The sequence below is a fragment of the Lonchura striata genome, chromosome 2, assembly GCF_050655825.1.
Source record: "Lonchura striata isolate lonStrDom1 chromosome 2, ASM5065582v1, whole genome shotgun sequence".
NCBI classification, from domain to species: domain Eukaryota; kingdom Metazoa; phylum Chordata; class Aves; order Passeriformes; family Estrildidae; genus Lonchura; species Lonchura striata.
The window spans coordinates 96,689,013-96,708,365 of record NC_140704.1 but is presented as its reverse complement, the minus strand read 5'-3'; the positions used below and the strand labels follow the sequence as shown (position 1 = coordinate 96,708,365).

General features: G+C 36.4%; 1 protein-coding gene across 3 annotated transcripts in view; it reads left to right on the top strand.

Annotated features, from left to right (window-relative positions):
* INVS (inversin) overlaps nucleotides 1–19,353 on the top strand; it is a 90,564-nt gene that overhangs the window by 22,938 nt on the left and 48,273 nt on the right. For all 3 annotated transcript variants that reach the window (XM_021528681.4, XM_085571813.1, XM_085571812.1), the window contains exons 4-5: nucleotides 13,216–13,389; nucleotides 15,529–15,696. In XM_021528681.4, the coding sequence (XP_021384356.2) occupies nucleotides 13,216–13,389; nucleotides 15,529–15,696 (342 nt within the window). The remainder of the gene's footprint in view (nucleotides 1–13,215; nucleotides 13,390–15,528; nucleotides 15,697–19,353) is intronic.

The following is a 19,353-nucleotide window of genomic DNA, read 5'->3' as shown; positions in this document are numbered from 1 at the left end:
GGTAAGAAAATTCTTACCCAGTATTTTTTCCCAGAACACTTCTTTGCCATGGCAGTGATCTGTGGTTTCCCCAGTTTTTCCCATTTTTTTTCTCCAGGTCAGACATCTTTATTGGTGATGTTTTCTTTCTCTTTTTCTCCAGCAATATCACAGCTATTTTCATTAACCTAATTGATTTATTTTCATTGTACAAGCCACTGTCTCTAATTCTCAAACTTGATTTAATTTTACTTCTCTGCATCTCTGTTTCACTTCTTGCTCTGGTAACTCTCCTCCTTTCCTCCACTTGAGTTTATATCCTTTGCTACCATGCTTTCTGTGCGTGAAATAATCCAAGGACAATATTGTCAGGCCCCCTGTATTATCATCCTTGTGCTTCTGTTGAGCAGTCTTGCTCTCAATTACTTAAAATTTGTATATGAAATTTCATTAAAATAGTAAGAAAAGGAATGCCTCCAACTGTAGTGATTTTCTAAAAGATTTTGCAAATATGGTTTAAGTGCAAACCATGGTGGCAGAACATTGAGGCGCTCTGCTTGTGTTGTGTTTCCCAGTGAAAAGGAACTAATTCTGTATAGCATATGGAATGATATCTTAAATATCTGTGCAGCCAGCTGGTAGAATTACTGTATTTTCATCTATTGAGTTCAGTGCATATTTTTGTGAGTAAAATTTAGAAGAGCTTCTGGACTCACCTGATCTTTGCTAAGTTCTCTTACATAACAATAATTTTTCAGGTTACTATCAATGAATAAAATAATTTATATTAATTGTTGAAGATTCTCAGTTACCAAGGGTAAGTAGGTAAAGCATTCCTGTCTTAAAAAAACATCTTAAATGATTACTTAAATCTGAAAAAGTATTGGTGCATAACTTCAACTCGGAGATTTTGTTGCAAAGACCAGCTAGAACTGAACATGATATAGATATGCCCAGCAAAGACAAGTAATTTGTTCAGGCATGAGCAGTGCTTTTTCTGTAAGAACATTGTTCCATATTGCTTGATGTTTGGCTCTTTTAAGTTGACTTAATTAACCTTGTTTCAGCTGCTGGTTGTCTCCTATGTACGGTTGTCAAACAGCTGCCTCCTCTCCCTCATTTTGCTTTGTTCAAAGGAAAGGTGAAATTTTCTCTATAATTTGATCTTGAAGATAATGGTTACATCTTAAAAATGGTATTTTCTTTTTAAACAAGGTGCTTGCAGTACTTGGAGAGTTACACTTAAGAGCTGAATAGAATTCATTTTGTTTCATTTATTGTTGTTCCTTGAGCATGTTTAGCTTTGTGGCGTCCCTCGGTGCTCAAGAGACTTGTCCAGCTCTTCTCCCAGGACATTGATGTCTGCTGCCAAGTCTGTACCTTAAAAAGTGCCTTTGCAGACAAAGACATTTCCCTGTCTGAGTGTCCTTTCTAAAACATCATTCTTGCATTAATTGCCCCTCTGCAGCTGACCCCATGAGTGATCTTTAATGGTTATGAGAATAAATATTGTTGTTGGGACTGAGAAACCACTTACTTGTTTGTGTCCAGATTTGGCACTGACAAATTAAAACAGAATTTCCACTATTATTAGCTCATCAGTTTGGTTTAGTCCCATTTTGTGAACTGTAGAGTGATTTCTGTTGGAATAAGGTGTCTTTTCCCAGCTATTCACCAGTCAAAAGGGAAGATATTTGCTTTCACTGATTATGAATGTTATTCTAAGTTCAGACAAATCAGTTTTGTGTGAAATGGACCCACATACGCTTCAACATATGAAGTACCAGCAATAGATCATTTTGAAACAGGACACCTTTCTGCTGAAATCTCCAGGAATCTTCTATCAGGTGTCTGACACATCCTTAATCTGATGCTCAGGCTTGTCATTTGAATCAATAGGATACTAGATAGGATGTCTTCAGCATGCAAGCCTACTGCTATAGGAGGTATTTGAAAAATAAATTCAGATGTTATGGCCAGCCACAAACTCCAGGAGCACTAATCTTTCATTTGTCTTTCTCTTTGTCTGTAAACAGTTGGTTAAATTGTTGATTAAAGAGAATTAAGTGAATCACACTTAAGTCAAAATTGATATGTATGAACTGCATAAGCAAATTCTGTTGCTGCCTGAAAAGAAACAGCTAATGTCAGCATTTCATAAAATACAAAATTAATTTAACTTGCCTATTAAGATTCTAAATTTTTTTTTGTCTCTTTGTAGAGCAGTTTGGAGCAGTCTTTTGTTATACTTTTTTTTTATTAATGAAGGATTAAGGAAGAATGCTACCAGTTTTTATTAATGAGGAATAATTTTTGCTGACATATTAACTGATTTATTTTATGAATATAACCTCTGTGTGTTCAGCCTTATGGTGGAAACATTTAAACATAGATAGAGATATACACAAAGAATGTGTTTTTTCGACATTGTTAATGTGGTATGGATATGGGAAGGCTTTGCAACACCAACCTTGAGCTGTTATTTTATCTGCCTCTAGTCTGAACAAAGAAAAATAAATCTAGTACTTTTATTACTGCTGGGATACAGTTTGAGTAGATTATGAAGGCTTTGATTTATTTACCAGTACTGTAAATAGATTATGGCTTCAATTTAAATATCAAACATCACTGCAGTGTCTATAGAAACTATAAAATTATGCCGTATGTAAAAGTAGCCTGAAGTGTCTGAATAATTATTTAAATTAGGAGTAAAGCTACCTTTATTGTTGATTGTTTTCAATATAGATTGTCTGTCTACTTCTGTAATAGTTCTGGAGATTTCACTGTGGCTAGAGACCTTTTCTCATTCAATAGAATTTGATAGGTAGATTTGCAATTATTTCACACAGCAGTTTGTTATGGGACTTAATATGTTTTAAATATATTTAAATCACATAAAAGGCATGCATTTATTTGCAGATAAAACGGCAGCTAAAATAATAACAAAAAATTCCATGATGCTGTGCTCAAAAATGAGCATATATGTGACGCTTTCACTTTGCAAGCGTTGTTGCTTCCAGCAGTCTGTAAGGACATGACATGCACAGAGAGGGGTGCAATTAAGAAGTACAAGGCAGTAGTGACACAGTACTAGTCAGAGTGATGCTTAGTAGTAATGGCAATTAGTTTGCTTCCAGAATGAAATAGTACTCACAAAGTTAGGATAAAAAGACTTGGACTGGACTAATGGCTGTTACTTAGACTTGTTTTCAGGTAGAATTCTGTCATGGATTATACTGTGATTTGTAACATTTTTATTAGATTTTTTTTTAAAGGCATACATCTGTTTCAGGGATATATTTTCATAGTTTTTTTAAAGTGCTCTTACTTCAGGACAGTTCAACTCAAAGCTATTAAGATGAAGAAAATGAATGTAGTAACTATTTTTAGTACTTTTATTTTTGGGGAGAAGAGAGTCAGTACTTTCTGACAAAGTTTTCAAATCACTATTTTTTGAAATAAAGTGTTTTTCAAAAGCTTAGTGTTTGATTCTTTATGGAGATGTGATCCTGTAAATACGGATGACTTTTCTAAGGCTTTGTCGTAAATCCCCAGAGATTGTGTGTTGTGGGTGCTTCTGCCCGAGTGACTTCAAAAGAACACTACAGGACAACAAGTTCAGTAACAGTGGAAGAGATCAACTGGAAATGAGAATGCTAATTGCGTTTTCATCCTTGAAGTGTTTTTTACATGAAAGCCACTAATTTCTATAGGTTGACCATAACATTTATTGCTGAAGAGCTGAGAACACTACATAGAAACAACATGTACAGGCCATGAATAAATGAGGTCAAAGGCTGTAAGATACAAACACCTATTTTCTTTCAGTGTACACTGAGAAACTGTTTTACCTTGGTTTTTACAGCACTGGTCCGTTGTCTTCTCTATTGTGTTCTTTAACTGTGTGCTAGCTGATTGTTCTGTCTATTCCTATGGAAACCAAGAAAGTAAAGCAACTCTTGCAAGAGGCTTTAGGGAGAACTGCTCGTAGTTAAGACACTGTCTTGCTTTCAGTCGAAATGTCTGATAGAACTGGCCTCAAGTCGTGCTGATGTTCTCTGCTGATGTATTGCCTAAGATGCTTTGCCAGACAGATGAACACGTTCAGCTTGAAATCTGGTAAATAAGGTTTCTGTTCAGCTGTCTGAGAGATTTTCTCCAGTTGAGTGTTTTACTTTTGAGTCTAGAATGCTGCTAACAAAGTTGCTAAAAGGGTGCTTTGTGAGATTAAACCCAATGTCAAAAATCAGTGATGCTTTTGTCATGGTTGATTTGAAGGGGTTAGGAGAGCATTACATATTTAAATCCACCAGTGATTTGTTAGATAAAAGGCATGGCATCATCCTTGTCCACACAGAGGTAATTAAGAGTTTACAGTTTGTTGTTTTTTCAAAACTATGGTCCAATTGATGACTGCTAAGGGTTATGTCTAAAAAAAGAATCCTGAAGACTTTCTCTTATTTTTCTGTTACATTGTTAATCAAGGTGTTAACCCCTAGATAGTGATAACCAGAGAGGCAGCCTGATATTTTGATGGTAATTTTACTAATTTTAGCTATAAACTGGGGGTCTAAGTAGCTATGTTGACTTTGGTTTTTTTTTCAGGAGCTGTTTAAAACAGATTTACTGATATTCAAGAAGTGTAAGAATGGTGCAGACATACACAGTAAAGGGTAGATTTTACAGGGCTTATAGCTGATATAACCAGGCAATATGAGTTCAGTTTCAGTGTACTAGAAGATAAGAAGCTCTAGTATTTCATGCATGAGTAAGATTTCAAAACACAAGTGCTAATTTATAAATCAAAATAATTGTTATTTGCATTTAAATTCATATATCTACTTGCTAGCCTTTATTAGTAGTTTTTCTTCTGAAGACTTGTGAGATTTCTGTCAAGTAGCTGATAACATAAGCATATCAAAATACTCCTTTTGATGTATGGGTTTCAGTTACTTTTGGAACAGTAGTCTGTTCCTATAGTATCAAATTAGAAATATGATAGAACAGATTCTGTTTTTCAAAGTGCTTAGTTTGTTTCCTAAAAAGCTACTGAGACTGGTAGGTGTTGGTGACAGAAGTCCACATCATTCCAAGTGGTTTTTGACATTCTTAGAATATGCCTCTTCTCAAAGAGACGCTAAAAGATGAAACAACCTCTGAACCACATGCACAGGCCCTTTCCATTATTAAAATATTTGAGGTTTGAAAATTTGTTTATTTTGTACAAAGTTTATTTGTAGGGTAAAGCATCCTCTCTTCAGCACCTCCTCATTGGAGAGTGAGCATGTTGTCTATACAGTAAGATTATCTTCTGTAAGATGCAGTAGATCAAGAACTGGTTTCTACTCTGAAGATAAGCAGGTTAAATTCAGTTGTAAAGTAATTAATTTTTGTTTTAAAGAGAAACCTCATGGATGTATTTGTCTTTCAAAGGCTTAGCTAACAATTAAGGAGTTCAAGTTTTTTACTTACACTGCTTCTTGAAAGCATCTGACAGGAAAGAACTCTTCTCAACTTTGGCTTTAGCATCTGTGCTAATCTGTTGGCAAAGTGTCTTAATGCAATGCCAAGTGGCTGATACGTTCTGCTTGGGTTTTTAAGGCAAAATCTGAAATACTTTTACGTTATACATATTTTACTTCCTTGAGTGTCTGAGTATGATTTAGTATTTGTCAAGGTATAGGTTTCTACTGGCTTTAGAAACAGATGACTATTAAAAGTATAGACATTTTTGTGTTTTGGGCACAAGCAACAATTAAGTCTTGACTCCAACTACTAAGAAGTCCTGGTTTAAAAAGGTTTAAGTAATCTAATATGACTATTAAAAGATCATAGCATTCTGTTTTGGGTTTTTTACATTTATTTATTTATTTGTATATTTGGGACAGAATGTGCTTCTCTGGAGAAGGAGATCAGTGGCCTGATATGCTGAATTTCAATGTACATTACCAGTTCTTAATCTGGGTTTGAAGCAAATGAAAAGAGTGTGTGAGTGAATATGTATGCTATAACCCATGATATAATTAGTTTTTCTGTTCTCAAGGTGCTGTTACGTATATATTCCAGCTCTACTTTCTTAAATGTTATTTAAGAGTTTAAAAGAAAAATTAAAACATTATTAATATTTAAATACAATAAAAATTATCTAATCATTGTATAATCACTGCCCGTGTTACAATTGGTGTAGTATTAGAAGAGGAGATGTTTTATCTTCGCAATTAATTTAACTGTAATAATTTTGTGCTGTTCTGTTTGTGAAAGAGTGAAAGTTGCAGAATTATATATTATATTCCTCTGAAGAGGATTTATTGATTGTTAAATATTCTTTTTTTCTCAAAAGATTGCTAAGAAAAATTTGCTAAAATGTCTTACATAAGTGCTGCTTAATTAATAATGAATATATTTCAACAATCAAAATTTAATAAGATAATAAATTATTAATCTATGGCAGAGATGTATAATTATCAGATCTCTGAAATCCTTTCTGTCGTGGCTGGTGGACTTGCTGCGCTGCTGTCTTCAAACACACCCCTTTCAATAGGCTGACCTTTGTGCTCCTGATTTTGTGGAGCCTCTGTTTTACCACTTGTGTTCTGCTGCACACTTGCTGACCAGCCTTAGTTACTGCAGGTCTCTCTCTTTGGGGCTGTGGTCACTGGTTAATGCCTGATTTTTGGTAAATCTCATCTCACAAGTACAGAAACAGCAAGGGATAAGGTGCAAAAGAATTTTAATCAGTGAATCATTCTTTAGGAATTGTGACATTACAGAATTTATGGTATTCAATAACACTATAAAATAGTGGTAAGTAATGTTTTAAGAAGGAAGTAGCTGAGAGAGGCAGCTTATTTGACCTCAGAAGCATATAAGAATTTGAAACTATATGGGGATATATGCAGAAATAGAAAATTGGGTAAAATGAACACCTTCTGTTAGCAGTAGGTTCTTTAAGAGTAACTGGATATTTAGTGAGCTCATTTAATAGAAATAAATTCAATAGGTTGCCTTTTGTGGCCTGTACAAAATTATTAACTGTGATGCTAGATGGAAAATTGCAAGCCTAATTAGAAATTAGCACACAAAATGTAAGAGAAGGGTAAATTATTATTTGGTAATGAACTGAAAACAGATACAGTTGAAATATGAACTGTAAGATCAGAAGGCATGTGTTACAAGTCCTTGACTGTTGCACTTGAATCTAATATTAGTATTTTTCATGAGCAAACTTAGAATCATGACTAGTATGTTTTTAAAGGATACTTAAGAGTGGCACGCTGTTAGGCATGATTGTCAGTCAAAGAGAAGATGGCAGTGGCTAGGATATCAGAAGAATAGGAATACTGAAAGTAATTGAAATTATTAGAAACATTATAGTCCAAAATGCAAGTCCCAGGGGTGGGTAGGGGGGGATGATGGACAACACACATAATGATTTATTCTTTGTATTATGAATTTATTATTTGAAACATGACTGAGAAGTATGTAATGTGCTAACTGATTAGAGAATGTCTAAAAAAATCTCCATTTATGGGAGATTGGGAAAAAATCTTCATAAAATCTCCATTTATGGGAGAAATGCAGTTTTAGGTGTATCTGACAAAATATATGCTCTAGCAGTAGACAGTGTCACTGGGATTCATTAGGGTACTTTGTGGGACCCCCTCTGGTAGCCCTGTAATCTCTGCTTACTTGTGTTCAAAATAGAAGAGTTCCAACTAGAATGAGTGCAGAAAGCAAATTATTTTTTGAGGGCAATGTAGGGTTTATCCTTTGTTACTGAGTTAAATACTCCAATGCTTGTTTAGATTTTAAAAGCCACACTGTATTTTCATGGGTAGAAGAATGAAATGTCCTTGTGTGTGTGTTGGCTTTAAAAAAAAAAAAAAAAAAAAAAAGGAAACAAAACCGAAAAGCCCGAGCCTGAAACAGAGAACTGGGAGGAAAAAAAAAAAAAAAAATCCTGAACACTGTAATTCCACTTAAAAGAAATCACAAGGAATTTTTTGAAAAGGATTAGATGTTCTTACTCCCTATAGTGCTAGAGGATGGATTTACTAATCCAGAGGGTCAATTTTAACCGTCAGTTGTAATTTGTGGTTTATCTGTAAATATTTCTAAGGCTTTCTGTTCTGCTGCAAGTGTATGCCCTGACTGCATCTTCAGTGCTTCTGACTGTCAGCAATGAAAAGCCCTTTAAAACCACCTCCTTTGTAAGGTTTTGTGTTCTTTTGGTCTGTCTGTTCCCAGTCCTGGGAAAGCAGGTATGTAATTTTGGAGTGGAGCCAAAGTAGCATCTTCACGGTTTAACAACTTGGCATTCTTTTTAATGACCCCTGCTGTTTTTACCAGGAGGTTGTATAGAGATGTTGGGCTGCTTTTTCCCCAGTTCCTCTAGCAACCCTCACAGTGCCCTAAATCTTTACAGCCCATTGTAGGTATTCTGAAAATCAAGCCTAGCTGTACAGTAACAGTTGTCAGCGCATGTGCTCTACATTGTAAATTATTACAGACCAGTCTTTCAAGTTGTGTAAAGTTCTTCATGTGGAAGAGAATTGTTATGGGTTTTGAAAATGTGGTCTCAGCAATTAATAGTGAAATAAGCAATTTTTCTATTTTCATTGTCCCCTTTTAACCCACTGATGATGATGTGATGGTAGCCTAACTATGGGTGTGCCTTTGATGTGCTTGGAGAGATGCACATAATTCTCTGACTCTTAGCCTTACCTTATACAACTCAGTTTCTCCCCTTATAAAGGTGTTGTGTTTATTTATGTTGTGTTGTATTTATCTATGCAGTGTGCTTTTAAATCTGAATATGAAAAGTTTAGTGTCAGTGATGTACCCACGCTCCAGGACAGGAGAAGTGCTTAGTGTAGAATCACACAGCTTAATATAATGACCAAGTTAACTCATCAAGAAATAGTGGGATGAAAATGGAAATAAATTTTCATAGACCTCTGTTGCATGTCAGCAGAACATTTCTAGAACCGAGGTGTACTCTTTAAAGCAAGTTTGCATGCTTGTGAAATACTTACAAATTGCTGTGAAAAATACTTAACTTCTGAGGAAGTGTTTGAAACAGAGGCACATGGCACTGAGTGACTCAGAGCAGGACTCCATGGACTGTAACAGAGGGGAAAGATGTGAAGTGTGAGACTGATGTTTGTAGTGCACTGGTAATGCAACCAGGAGTTTCAGCATCAACCTGTGATTAGAATTATACCACCACTGAACAGAGCTCATTTTTTCTTTAGCCTTTCACTTAGGTGACCATATGGGAGAGCCTGACTGTGGCTGTTTGACAGATGCCCACCCAGCTGCTCTCTCACTACACTTCCTCAAAAAGCCAGGGAGAGAAAATAGGTTGAAAAAAGTTGCTTTAGATTAATAAAGAAATAAACACATTTTCTTGTAGAGCCAAAAAACTAGGTAGAAAAATTTACCAGTAATTTTCCACTGAAACCTTTCCCTGGCAGTAGAATCATATTGAATAGACATACTAGACAGCTTTTTTTAATGACCAAACTTGCAATTTTGGGGATAATTTTTTTCAATTTCAGAGATAATCTAAATTCTGGCAAATTCATTGATTCTGACTAAAATATTTCTTTGATAACTGTCTTCTCAATTAAAACGTTCAGGAAAGGAGAGTTTTTCTGATTGCTTAGTAGTTTAGCTTGGAGTCCAGAGCTTTCTTTGAAGTCATTACTTGATGGCAGAGCCATGGTTGCTTATTGAACTGTCTACCAAAAAATGTGTTCTACATCATTGCAGTTAGTACCTGTGGCTGAATTTTTGAAATAGCAGAAGTATTTCTTCTGATTATGTTGAAGTCAGCTGTTTTCTGAAACTGCTGTAGTTTGCAGAGTCAAGGATTTTGATTTTCAAAAAGTTTTAATAGAATCTAAAGGAATTTTAAGAATTGGCAATTGAATGGTAAATTTTAGCTGCCAGGAACCAAGTTTTCTGTGTAAGTATTTAATCCTGTTTGGTCATAATGTTTTCTGCTTATAATAGAATAAATTTTGAGTCACTATCAATGGCTAAGAGACCACAGACTGACTCGGAGAGCTTTCATGCTACCCAGGAGTGTTTAGGCCAGTCAAGTGCATTATTTATGAGTAAAAACCTAACCAGCTTGAAGACTTTCTATACACAAAAATTTTATATAAATAAAGAATTGGTTTTTCAAATTAAGCATTCCCTCCCTCCACCTAATAAGACCTAAATTGCATCTGCCTTCAAGGCATGTTGATACATTCCATACTTACAAACTTAAGCAGTAATCAATTGAAGGTGGGGAAGTTTCCCATTGTCATTAAAAAGCACAGTATTGTTTTCTAACAAGTGAAAGGAAGACAGCAAAATTCATGGTATTACTAAAGAACAGAACAGCAGTCAGAAACAAAAGCATGAATAAGATAATTCGAATAAGTAATGTAAGTACAGGTGTTTTCTGTGGTAGTGTTAAAAACTCTTAAATCACTCAGAAGAAACAGAATCTTTTGTGTTTCAGAATGAAGGGATTTATTACAAATTCATTTGCTAAGGAGAAGGATTTATTGGCTAAGCATGCAAGAGAATAATGTAGTAGTAACTGATGGAAAAATGTGTAATAGCAAATATAAAATACAGTATAGGGAGAGAAATTCTAATAATAAAAGTTAGTTTTATGCATTATTTTAACTTTCAGTCTTTTTTACAGTGGAATTCATTCAAAAAGCAGAATATACTTGTAAATCTTCCAATAAGTATCTATCAACAAGACAAAACCTTTTTTTTCTCTCGTGAGTATGCATGCACTGTGTGCTGGAAATATTGAAAATAACCCAAAAATATATTATCTGCTGTGATGGAGAAAAGCAGCTATGTTTCTTCCAAGACTAATATTCTCTCAAGTTATTTAATATTGTCTTCCTCCAGTCTAATTGCCAACCACATCGTGATACACTGAGATTTTTTTTTTTTTTGCAAGTTTTAATTTTTCTTTTTTAATGAGTTTTGTAAATTTTTCTCATATTTGTCTCTAGAGTGTAATGGTAATAATGAGGAGTATTCTCATCCCTAACTCCACCTTAAATTTATCATGAATTAATTCTGAGTGTTTTCTCTGTAGTTCAGGAGCTCTGCAGACATCATGCTATTCTGCCCCTGTACTTCAGAGTATGCCTTGGTATGTGTCTGTGTACTAAAGGGACAAAATCCTGAGGTTATGCTTTCCCTGACACCCAGCAGAAGAAAAAGATGTATTTGGTCACTTCTCACTGGGAATGCTGTAGTAGCCATGCTGTCTGTGGCAAGAGAAGTTTTTCATGTTCAGGAAGGTTTGTGGTAGGTTCTGTGGCAGACTTTTCTTGTAAGCTTTCACTGATGAGCAAGGATTAGTAACAAAAAAAAGGTATAGGCAGAACAAGATAATTTTGTCTGAATTCATTTATGATTTTATTTCCCTGATTTGTATTTTAAAATAAAATAGTGTAACAGGGGAAAAAAGACTGACTTTCCTTTATTTTGGCTATACCTGGTGAAATCTATTCTGCATCCATAAAAGTCAAGTCTTCCATTACTATTAGACAAAAAACAGTACAGGAATTTTTATAAAGTATGCCCTTCCAATGTTTATGGCTGCATTGAAAAATGAAATTTGAATATTTTTTATGCCCTAGTACTGGATACTGTGGAGGCCTCCAGAATCCTCTGACTTGTCTCCATCCTACCATTCTGCTGACAAAAGCAATTTGAAATTCTGAGCCTTATGAGATACCAAAGTGCCCCCGTTCATTAGCACTGCTTGCCCTTGTCTACTTATTTGCCTTTTTAAATTGTTTTTCCAAAGACAGCCTAAGGGGACTAAGTTAACATGCAGAATTTATAAAGGAATCATAGTAGACTGAAGTATGTTAATTTGCAGGTAGTTTCACAAGCAGAAGAATCCAAAGACATGACTTCTATTGATTTGAGTGTCACCTTTCCTGTATACATTGTCTAATAAAGCTACATCAAATGCTCCAGCTTTTCCCTGAGTGGGGGAGAATTAGTACAATTTATCTTCTCTTCTGTGCTTTCTATTTTCATTATAGTTATAGGTAATGATCTATATGGGAAATTGGCAAAAACTAGTATCTTGGGGAAAAATTGGAAGACAATGAGCAAAAGTAAGGGACAACCCACTCTTCATTTTAGGAAAGGTTAAAAGTTAGATTGGGAAAAGAACTGAGGTGTTTAAATCATGATGACTGAAGGCAGGTACAGATGTTTTGCTTTAATGAGTTATTGCTCCAGCAGTTGCTTGTCCTTGATTTCAACTTAACTGCTGAAGGTGATATGACAAACCCTTAGACTTTGGGAAGTGGAAGCATCAAAATGTTGTATGTAGCATCTCTCTTATATGGAAAATAACTTTCAAGCAAGGGGTAGTAGCAAGTCAAGGCTGGCTGTACTACTAAATCAGTAGAGCTTCTTCATGATTGCATGTTCACGTCTTTAATTTTTCACTAGCTTCTTCAGTGATTTGAGAAATAAAACCAGATTGGTTTTTTTGGGATCCACCCTCATTTATTGTATCAGTATATTTATATCAAAGAAGCATTTCTATGATATTTCTTTTGAAAACATAGTGAATACCTAATGAAAGTCCTAGTGTGAAGTATTTTCAATGTGTTATAAAGCTAGCTGTCCCATCCATTTATTATATATATTGTAGACCAAAGCTCATACAGTTCTAAATTTAAAAATGTAAGAAACAATCACTTTTGCATATATTTGCTGTGTATTCAAATGAGTACATTTGATCTTTCTGAATCATTCCCGGTTATTTTTTCTTACTTTCATTTTGGAAATTATATTCTTTCTTCATGTTTGCTTTTATTCCTCATCTGATAACTGTTTACCTTGCTGAAACCAGCATGTAATGATCTTATTTTGGTTTTTACATGATTTTTACTGAGGTTAAACAGATTAAAAAACTCTGATAATATTACAGAATTTTTGGTAATAATGAACCCTGATATTCTGCCAATGGAATATAAATATCTAAAGTTAGATATAAATATCTAGTATGAGAGACCTGAAAATTAAGAGTTCATGTTAACAAAAAAAGTGTTCATTAGATGTTTCCAAAGCTTTGAGCTGTTTTACTTCAAGTTTTTAGGCACTGTAATACAGAAAAAAATTATCTAATTATCATAACTTGGTTTGATAAACTGACATAAATTTCTGATATTTTTCTTTACCCAGGGAAATTACCGCTTTATGAAACTTTTACTGGCTCGTAGAGGGAACTGGATGCAGAAGGACTTAGAGGATATGACACCGTTACATTTAACTACACGTCACAAAAGTCCAAAATGTTTAGCTTTGTTGTTAAAACATATGGCACCTGGAGAAGTGGACACCCAGGACAGAAACAAGGTAAAAGTACTGCTCATTTTAAGACAACTGCTTATTTTAAGATTTGTAGCAGCTTTAGAAATTGGTTTTACATCAAATGATTGTGTGCAAAACATTATTTGTCATAAATGTTTTATGGGTCTTCAAAGTGGAAATATTAATAATGATGATGTTAATGATGTCAAAGATCATTGCACTGGCTTCACTGACATTCTTCTTGAGAGTTGTTACAACAACAGAGGATTCAAAAACCATTCAAGTCTTTCTGTAACATTGATCCTTGTTAGAGTCTGGATAGCATGTGCTTAGGTTTTCTGCCTTTGAAAAACCTCACATTTAGGATCTTTTAATAAGAGTCACTAGAAAACTGCCCATAATTACAGCAGTCATTCTGGAGAGGTCATGCTGACTTCATGACTATGCTAATTAATTAACAAAGCTACGCATAAACCAGCCAAAACCATTTCGCAACCTTGCCTGTTCAGCAGATTCCCAAGCCAGTATTTAAAGCATTGCCAGATTCCCCACAAAACATGGAGCACTTTTCTCCCAGTTCGTATTGTGAGTAGTCGCAGTAGCAAAAATGGAATTCAGGTTGGAGAGAGATGATCTCAGGCACAGAGTCCGACCTGTTTGACCCTGTTAGGCACATTGCTTTTTCAGTTTCCTTGCTGCAGGTATGCACATCAAAATTGTCAAATATAATTCCTGAACATGACGGAGAACAAATGTCCTTTACATCTGCTTCCATGTCAGTAACTGACTGAAAGTGGTTGTAAGTGAGAGAAGTCAGTGAACCAAAGTTACCTTGGCCTTCTGGTAACCAAAACTTTCTGCTTTCATGGCAACTGTCAGTTTCCAGGAAAACTGATAAGCTCCGTTTAATAAATAACACTCATTCATTTAGTACAAATTTTTACTGGTACAAGACTGTGGTGGCACTTTGTGGAGCCTTTCTTCAGTGAGTGTCAGGTAGAAGAAAAGGCTGGGCCTCTTATTATTGTTGCCATGGTACTAAGCTAACAGCTGGCAGCAGCAAACACAAATAGGCTCCTTTTTGCCTTCTTCCTTCACAGAGAAGGATATGATAATGAATAGGATGCTAATCCAGGGTATTGTACTTCTCTACACAAATGTCCTGCAGGAGTTACTTCTCTCTTTCCAATCAAAGTTCAGGTAATGTTTAGTAGGGGTGAGAAGGTAAGAGAGCTGGGAAAACAAATATCATTCTTTATCTTATAACTCTCTGTTACTTGGCAATTGGGAGAGGTGTGTCTGGTAAATCAAATACTTGTTAATATGCCAATGTTTTGCTGGTTAAGAAACCCCCACACATTGATTTGCTTATGTAGTTATGAACATTGATAAGGCCTGTAGAAATGCTGTTGGCAGTCAGGAATTGGCAATAGGAGCATGGATTGCCTTTTGATGTTTCATTGGACTGCCATTGGACATTAGATTCACTAATATTCAACTTCAGAATTCTGAAGTTGAAGTTAAAACCTTTGTTCAAGATGGATCCAAGTCCAGTGTCAGCATTGTGTCACCTTCCCCTAGTGGAGAGTAATCTCTGTCAATTTGTGTTATCCCAAAAGAGTTTGAAGTTTAAGAGGGACTGCACTAATCACTGCAGTTGTTCTGTAGTGCAGTTCTGGTGCTAAGGCCTGTTCAGATCATCATTCTAGTTTGAATGTCATTGCTTAATACCAAGCACAGATATTTTCTCTGGGTCTGAACTGCTGCACCAAATAGCCATAAGGGCAGTGCTAAGTGGCATGCACATTTTCTCTTGCCATAGTCCAACAAATCTTCATAAAAAGCTGTTAGTCTCCTGCCAGAGATACTTACGTTCCAAGTTCTCAGTTTGGATTTCATATAAGGTAGTGCAGTTTAGACCTAACTCAGACCACAGTAGGTATGTGGTGATCTGCTCTTACTAAGGTAAATGGACCACTTGTTCAGCTGTGTTCAACCCCATTTTCACAGATATTCTGTTGTCAGCCACTCCAGGTACATGTGCTTGGTTTTTTGTCAGTGCTTTTTTTTGAAGTGTAACAAATGCTCACTTATTTACCTGTTGTTTAAAGCTGGTTTTAGCCAACTTTAATGTTTCAATGACTTTTCAATGTGTTGAAAAAGCTTGTGAAAATTGTATTGCAGCAAACTGCATTGCATTGGAGTGCCTACTACAATAACCCAGAGCACGTGAAACTTCTCATAAAACATGATTCAAATATTGGAATTCCTGATATTGAAGGAAAAATCCCACTTCACTGGGCAGCTAACAACAAGGACCCTAGTGCAATCCACACAGTAAAATGTATTCTGGTAAGAAAGTCTGCTATATATGTATATAACATTTTCTGTCCTTACTACTTTCTTCTGATAGAAATATTTTTTATTCTCTTAAGATTTCTCATATTGGTCCACTGACCCTTTGAAAATGAAATAATTTCCTTTTCCTAATATCCTGAACTTTGTAAGAAATAATTCTAAATATGTTTGCTCTCTCAAAAAGACTCTGTTTTGAGTTATATAGGTGAATGTCTTTGCTCTAAGTCTTGTAAGGAGAGGAGAACGGGAAAGACTTAAAAGTTTTCATGGATAAAATGGCCAGTCATATTGCTCATTTCAGTTACATTTTGCACACTGATTTCTTTGTTATGTGTCTTTCCTTCATTTTTTGAAAGTTTATGTCTAGTTATCTGTACTGAAAATTTTAATTTGTTTTTTCAAGTTAGAATTCTGGGAAATATTTGATCAATTGTCAGCCAGCCCACAATCAGTTTGCTGAGAGACTTTCTACATAATTTTGTGTATGAATTTAATACTGTTTCCTTGATAGCATATTTTCTCTTTCTCCAATATTTGAGTTTATCTTCTACAATGACAGCTATAATGGGTACAATGAAATAATGTGCTCAGCTTGATTTTTACCTTGATTTTTATTTTGTGGAAATTTCTGAGCTTCACTAACATGGAAAGGTACAGAAGCCTCAGTTTAATTTTTCTGTCATATTAGAACAATCTTCCTGTATCTTTCAGAAGTAGACCCTTAGTGATTGTACTTTAACTGCAAAGACTTGTATGTCTGTCTGCCTGATTAGCTGGCAAGCTGAGACCTTAAATATGAAAATGAAAACTTTCTTTGCTTTTTTTCAAATCACACTGACAGTCTTACATATACTGATATGTTTTTTACTATAAAAATAGTTTTAGAGAAGTTTCCAGCATCAAAGAGATTGTATGTCTGTATTACCACTGTTTATTCAATATGTTTGTAATTTGTAATCAGCTGTGAAATAATTTGTTACAAACAAAATTTTGCCCCAAACTTTGTATTTGTATCTACTTTTCTGCCACACTGGAGAAGTAAACTTGCTGCAGAATACATACAGATTTTTGTATTCAACTACAGATTTTTTAAAACATTAGGTAGTCAAAAGATAAATATTTTTTTAAGTTGTGGTGTGTTGGGCTCAGACAACAGCCTCACAGCCACTCACTCACCTGCCCTCTTTCAAGGCAGAGAAAATAGAAGGGCAAGCAATAAGACTTGTGGATGAAGATAATGCCAGCGCAGTATAGAAAGTAAGAGCTACATGTAGAAAAGGAAATTCCCATCATCAGGCAGATGTCAGCCACTTCCAGGAAAGTGGAAAAAAAGCTTGGAAAACAAATGGTGTATCCATGAGGCATCCTTCCTACCCTCCCCCTGTCCCTGAGTTTAATTGCTGAGCATGATATTACATGGTATGAAGTATTGCTTGGGTCAGTTTGTGGCAAATATCCCAGCTGTGTCCTGTCCCAGTTTCTTGCCCACCCTCAGCCCATTCACCAGGGTAAGCAAGGGAGCAGGACATGAAAAAGAGGAATCAATCCATGCTATTCTACAATAGCCAAAACATGGGTGTGTTATCAACAGTTTTAATCACAAATACAAAGCCTAGCTGCTGCAATGAAAATTAACTCCATCTCAGACAGATGTACTACAAAAGATCAAAAATACTTGTTCCCATACTGAAAGTGTTCTCAAAGATTCCCTTTAGGTAATCCAGAATCATGATCATGTCCAGGATTTTTGGAGAACTTTTTTTGTTTGTTTGTATTTATAGTTCTTTTAAACTCTGACAATTAAAATAATCAGGGAATGGTTTGAATTGGTAGGAAACTTTTGAAGATCATCTAGTCCAATCGCCCTGCCATGGGCAGGGACATCTTCGGCTACATCAGCTTGCTTAGGGCCCTGTCCAGCCCTTTGAACTCTTCCAGGAATGGGGAATCTACAACTTCTCTGGGCGACCTGTTCCAGTGCCTCACCACCCTCACAGCAGAATTTCTTCCTAATATCCAGTCTAAACCTACTCTCAGTTTGAAATCATTCCCCCTTGTCCTGTCACTACATGCCCTTGTAAATAGTCCTTCTCCATCTTTCTTGTAGGCCCTCTTTAGGTACTGGAAGGCTGCTGTAAGGTATTCCTGGAGCCTTCTCTTCTGCATGTGAGAACTTTTTCAGCCTTTCTGCATAGGAGAGGTGCTCCATCCTCTAATGATCTTGGTGGCCTCTTCTGGACTCACTCCAACAGGCTGATATCTTCCCTGTGCTGAGGACCCCAGAACTGGATTAAATACTCCAAGTGGAATCTCAGGAGAATAGAACAGAGGAGCAGAATCCTCACCCTCAACCTCCTGACCACTCTGCATTTGATGCTGCCCAGAACACACTTGGCTTTCTGGGTCACAAGCAGATAAATCTTTGCAAGCTCAAGTCCAGCCTCTCATCCTTTACCCAGCACCCCTAAGCCCTTCCTGGCAGGGCTGCTCTTGATCTGTTCATCCCCCAGCCTGTGTTAATACTGGGTTTTCCCTGACCTGGGTGCAGCACCTTGCACTCAGCTTTATTGAACTTCATGAGTTTCCCATGGGTCTACTTCTTGAGCTTGTCCAGGTCCCTCTGGGTGGTATCCCATCCCTCAGGCTTGTCAGCTGCTTGGTGTCATCTGCAGACTTGCTGGGAGTGCACTCAATCCCTTCACCTGTGTCATTAACAAATACATTAAATCTCACTGGTCCCAGCACAGCCTCCTGAGGAACATCATCATTATCCATTGGGACATTGAGACATATCCATTGCTCTGCATATAACTGTCCAACCAATTCTTTATCCATCAAACAGTCTAACCATCAAATCTCTCCAATTTGTAGACAAGGACAGTATGGGAGGCTGCATCAAAGGCTTTGCAGCAGTTCAGAAAAAATAACATCCATAGCCATTCTACTGATGTAGTCACTCCATCATAGAAGGCCACTGGGTTAATCAGGTATGGCTTGGTGACCAAGTCCAGTGTCGCATTCTCTCTGTTAGGGCTGTCTGTCACTTGTCTTGAGAAGTTATCCTCCATTCATCCCAGGAGTCTCCTGGATTCCCTATAGCTCACCGTGCTGCTTCTCTGACAAATGTCAAGGTGGCTGAAGTTCCCCAGCAGAACAAGAACCTCCAGCACAATGCCTCCTGCAGCTGGAGCAAGAAGGCTTTGTCAGGAGGCTCCCCTTGGTCAGGCAGCCTGTAGTAGACACTGACCACAGGGTTCCTTTTGTTGCCTTAGTTTCTGATTCCTGCCTACAGGCTTTTTACATGCTCACGGCTGTTCTTCAAGGACAGCACGTTGCACTCTATCCATCTATTGTGAAGAGCAACCCCTTTGACCCTCCTTCCTGTCCTGTCCCTTCTGAGCAGCCTGTAGCCACACACCAGTCATGGGTTTGTCCCATGAAGTTTCAGTAGGGGCAACTGGGTCGTAGCTTTCTTCTGGAAGCTTTCAACTCCTCCTGTTGCTCATGCTGGGTGCAGTGGTATAGAGGCACTTTGGCTGGGCTGAAAAGAGTGTATTCTTGATTTCATCTAGGCTTTTTTATGCATCAGCTTAATTGTTTATATTGCAATTAGTTACATCTATAGGTACTTAATAACGGAGTAAGTTAATA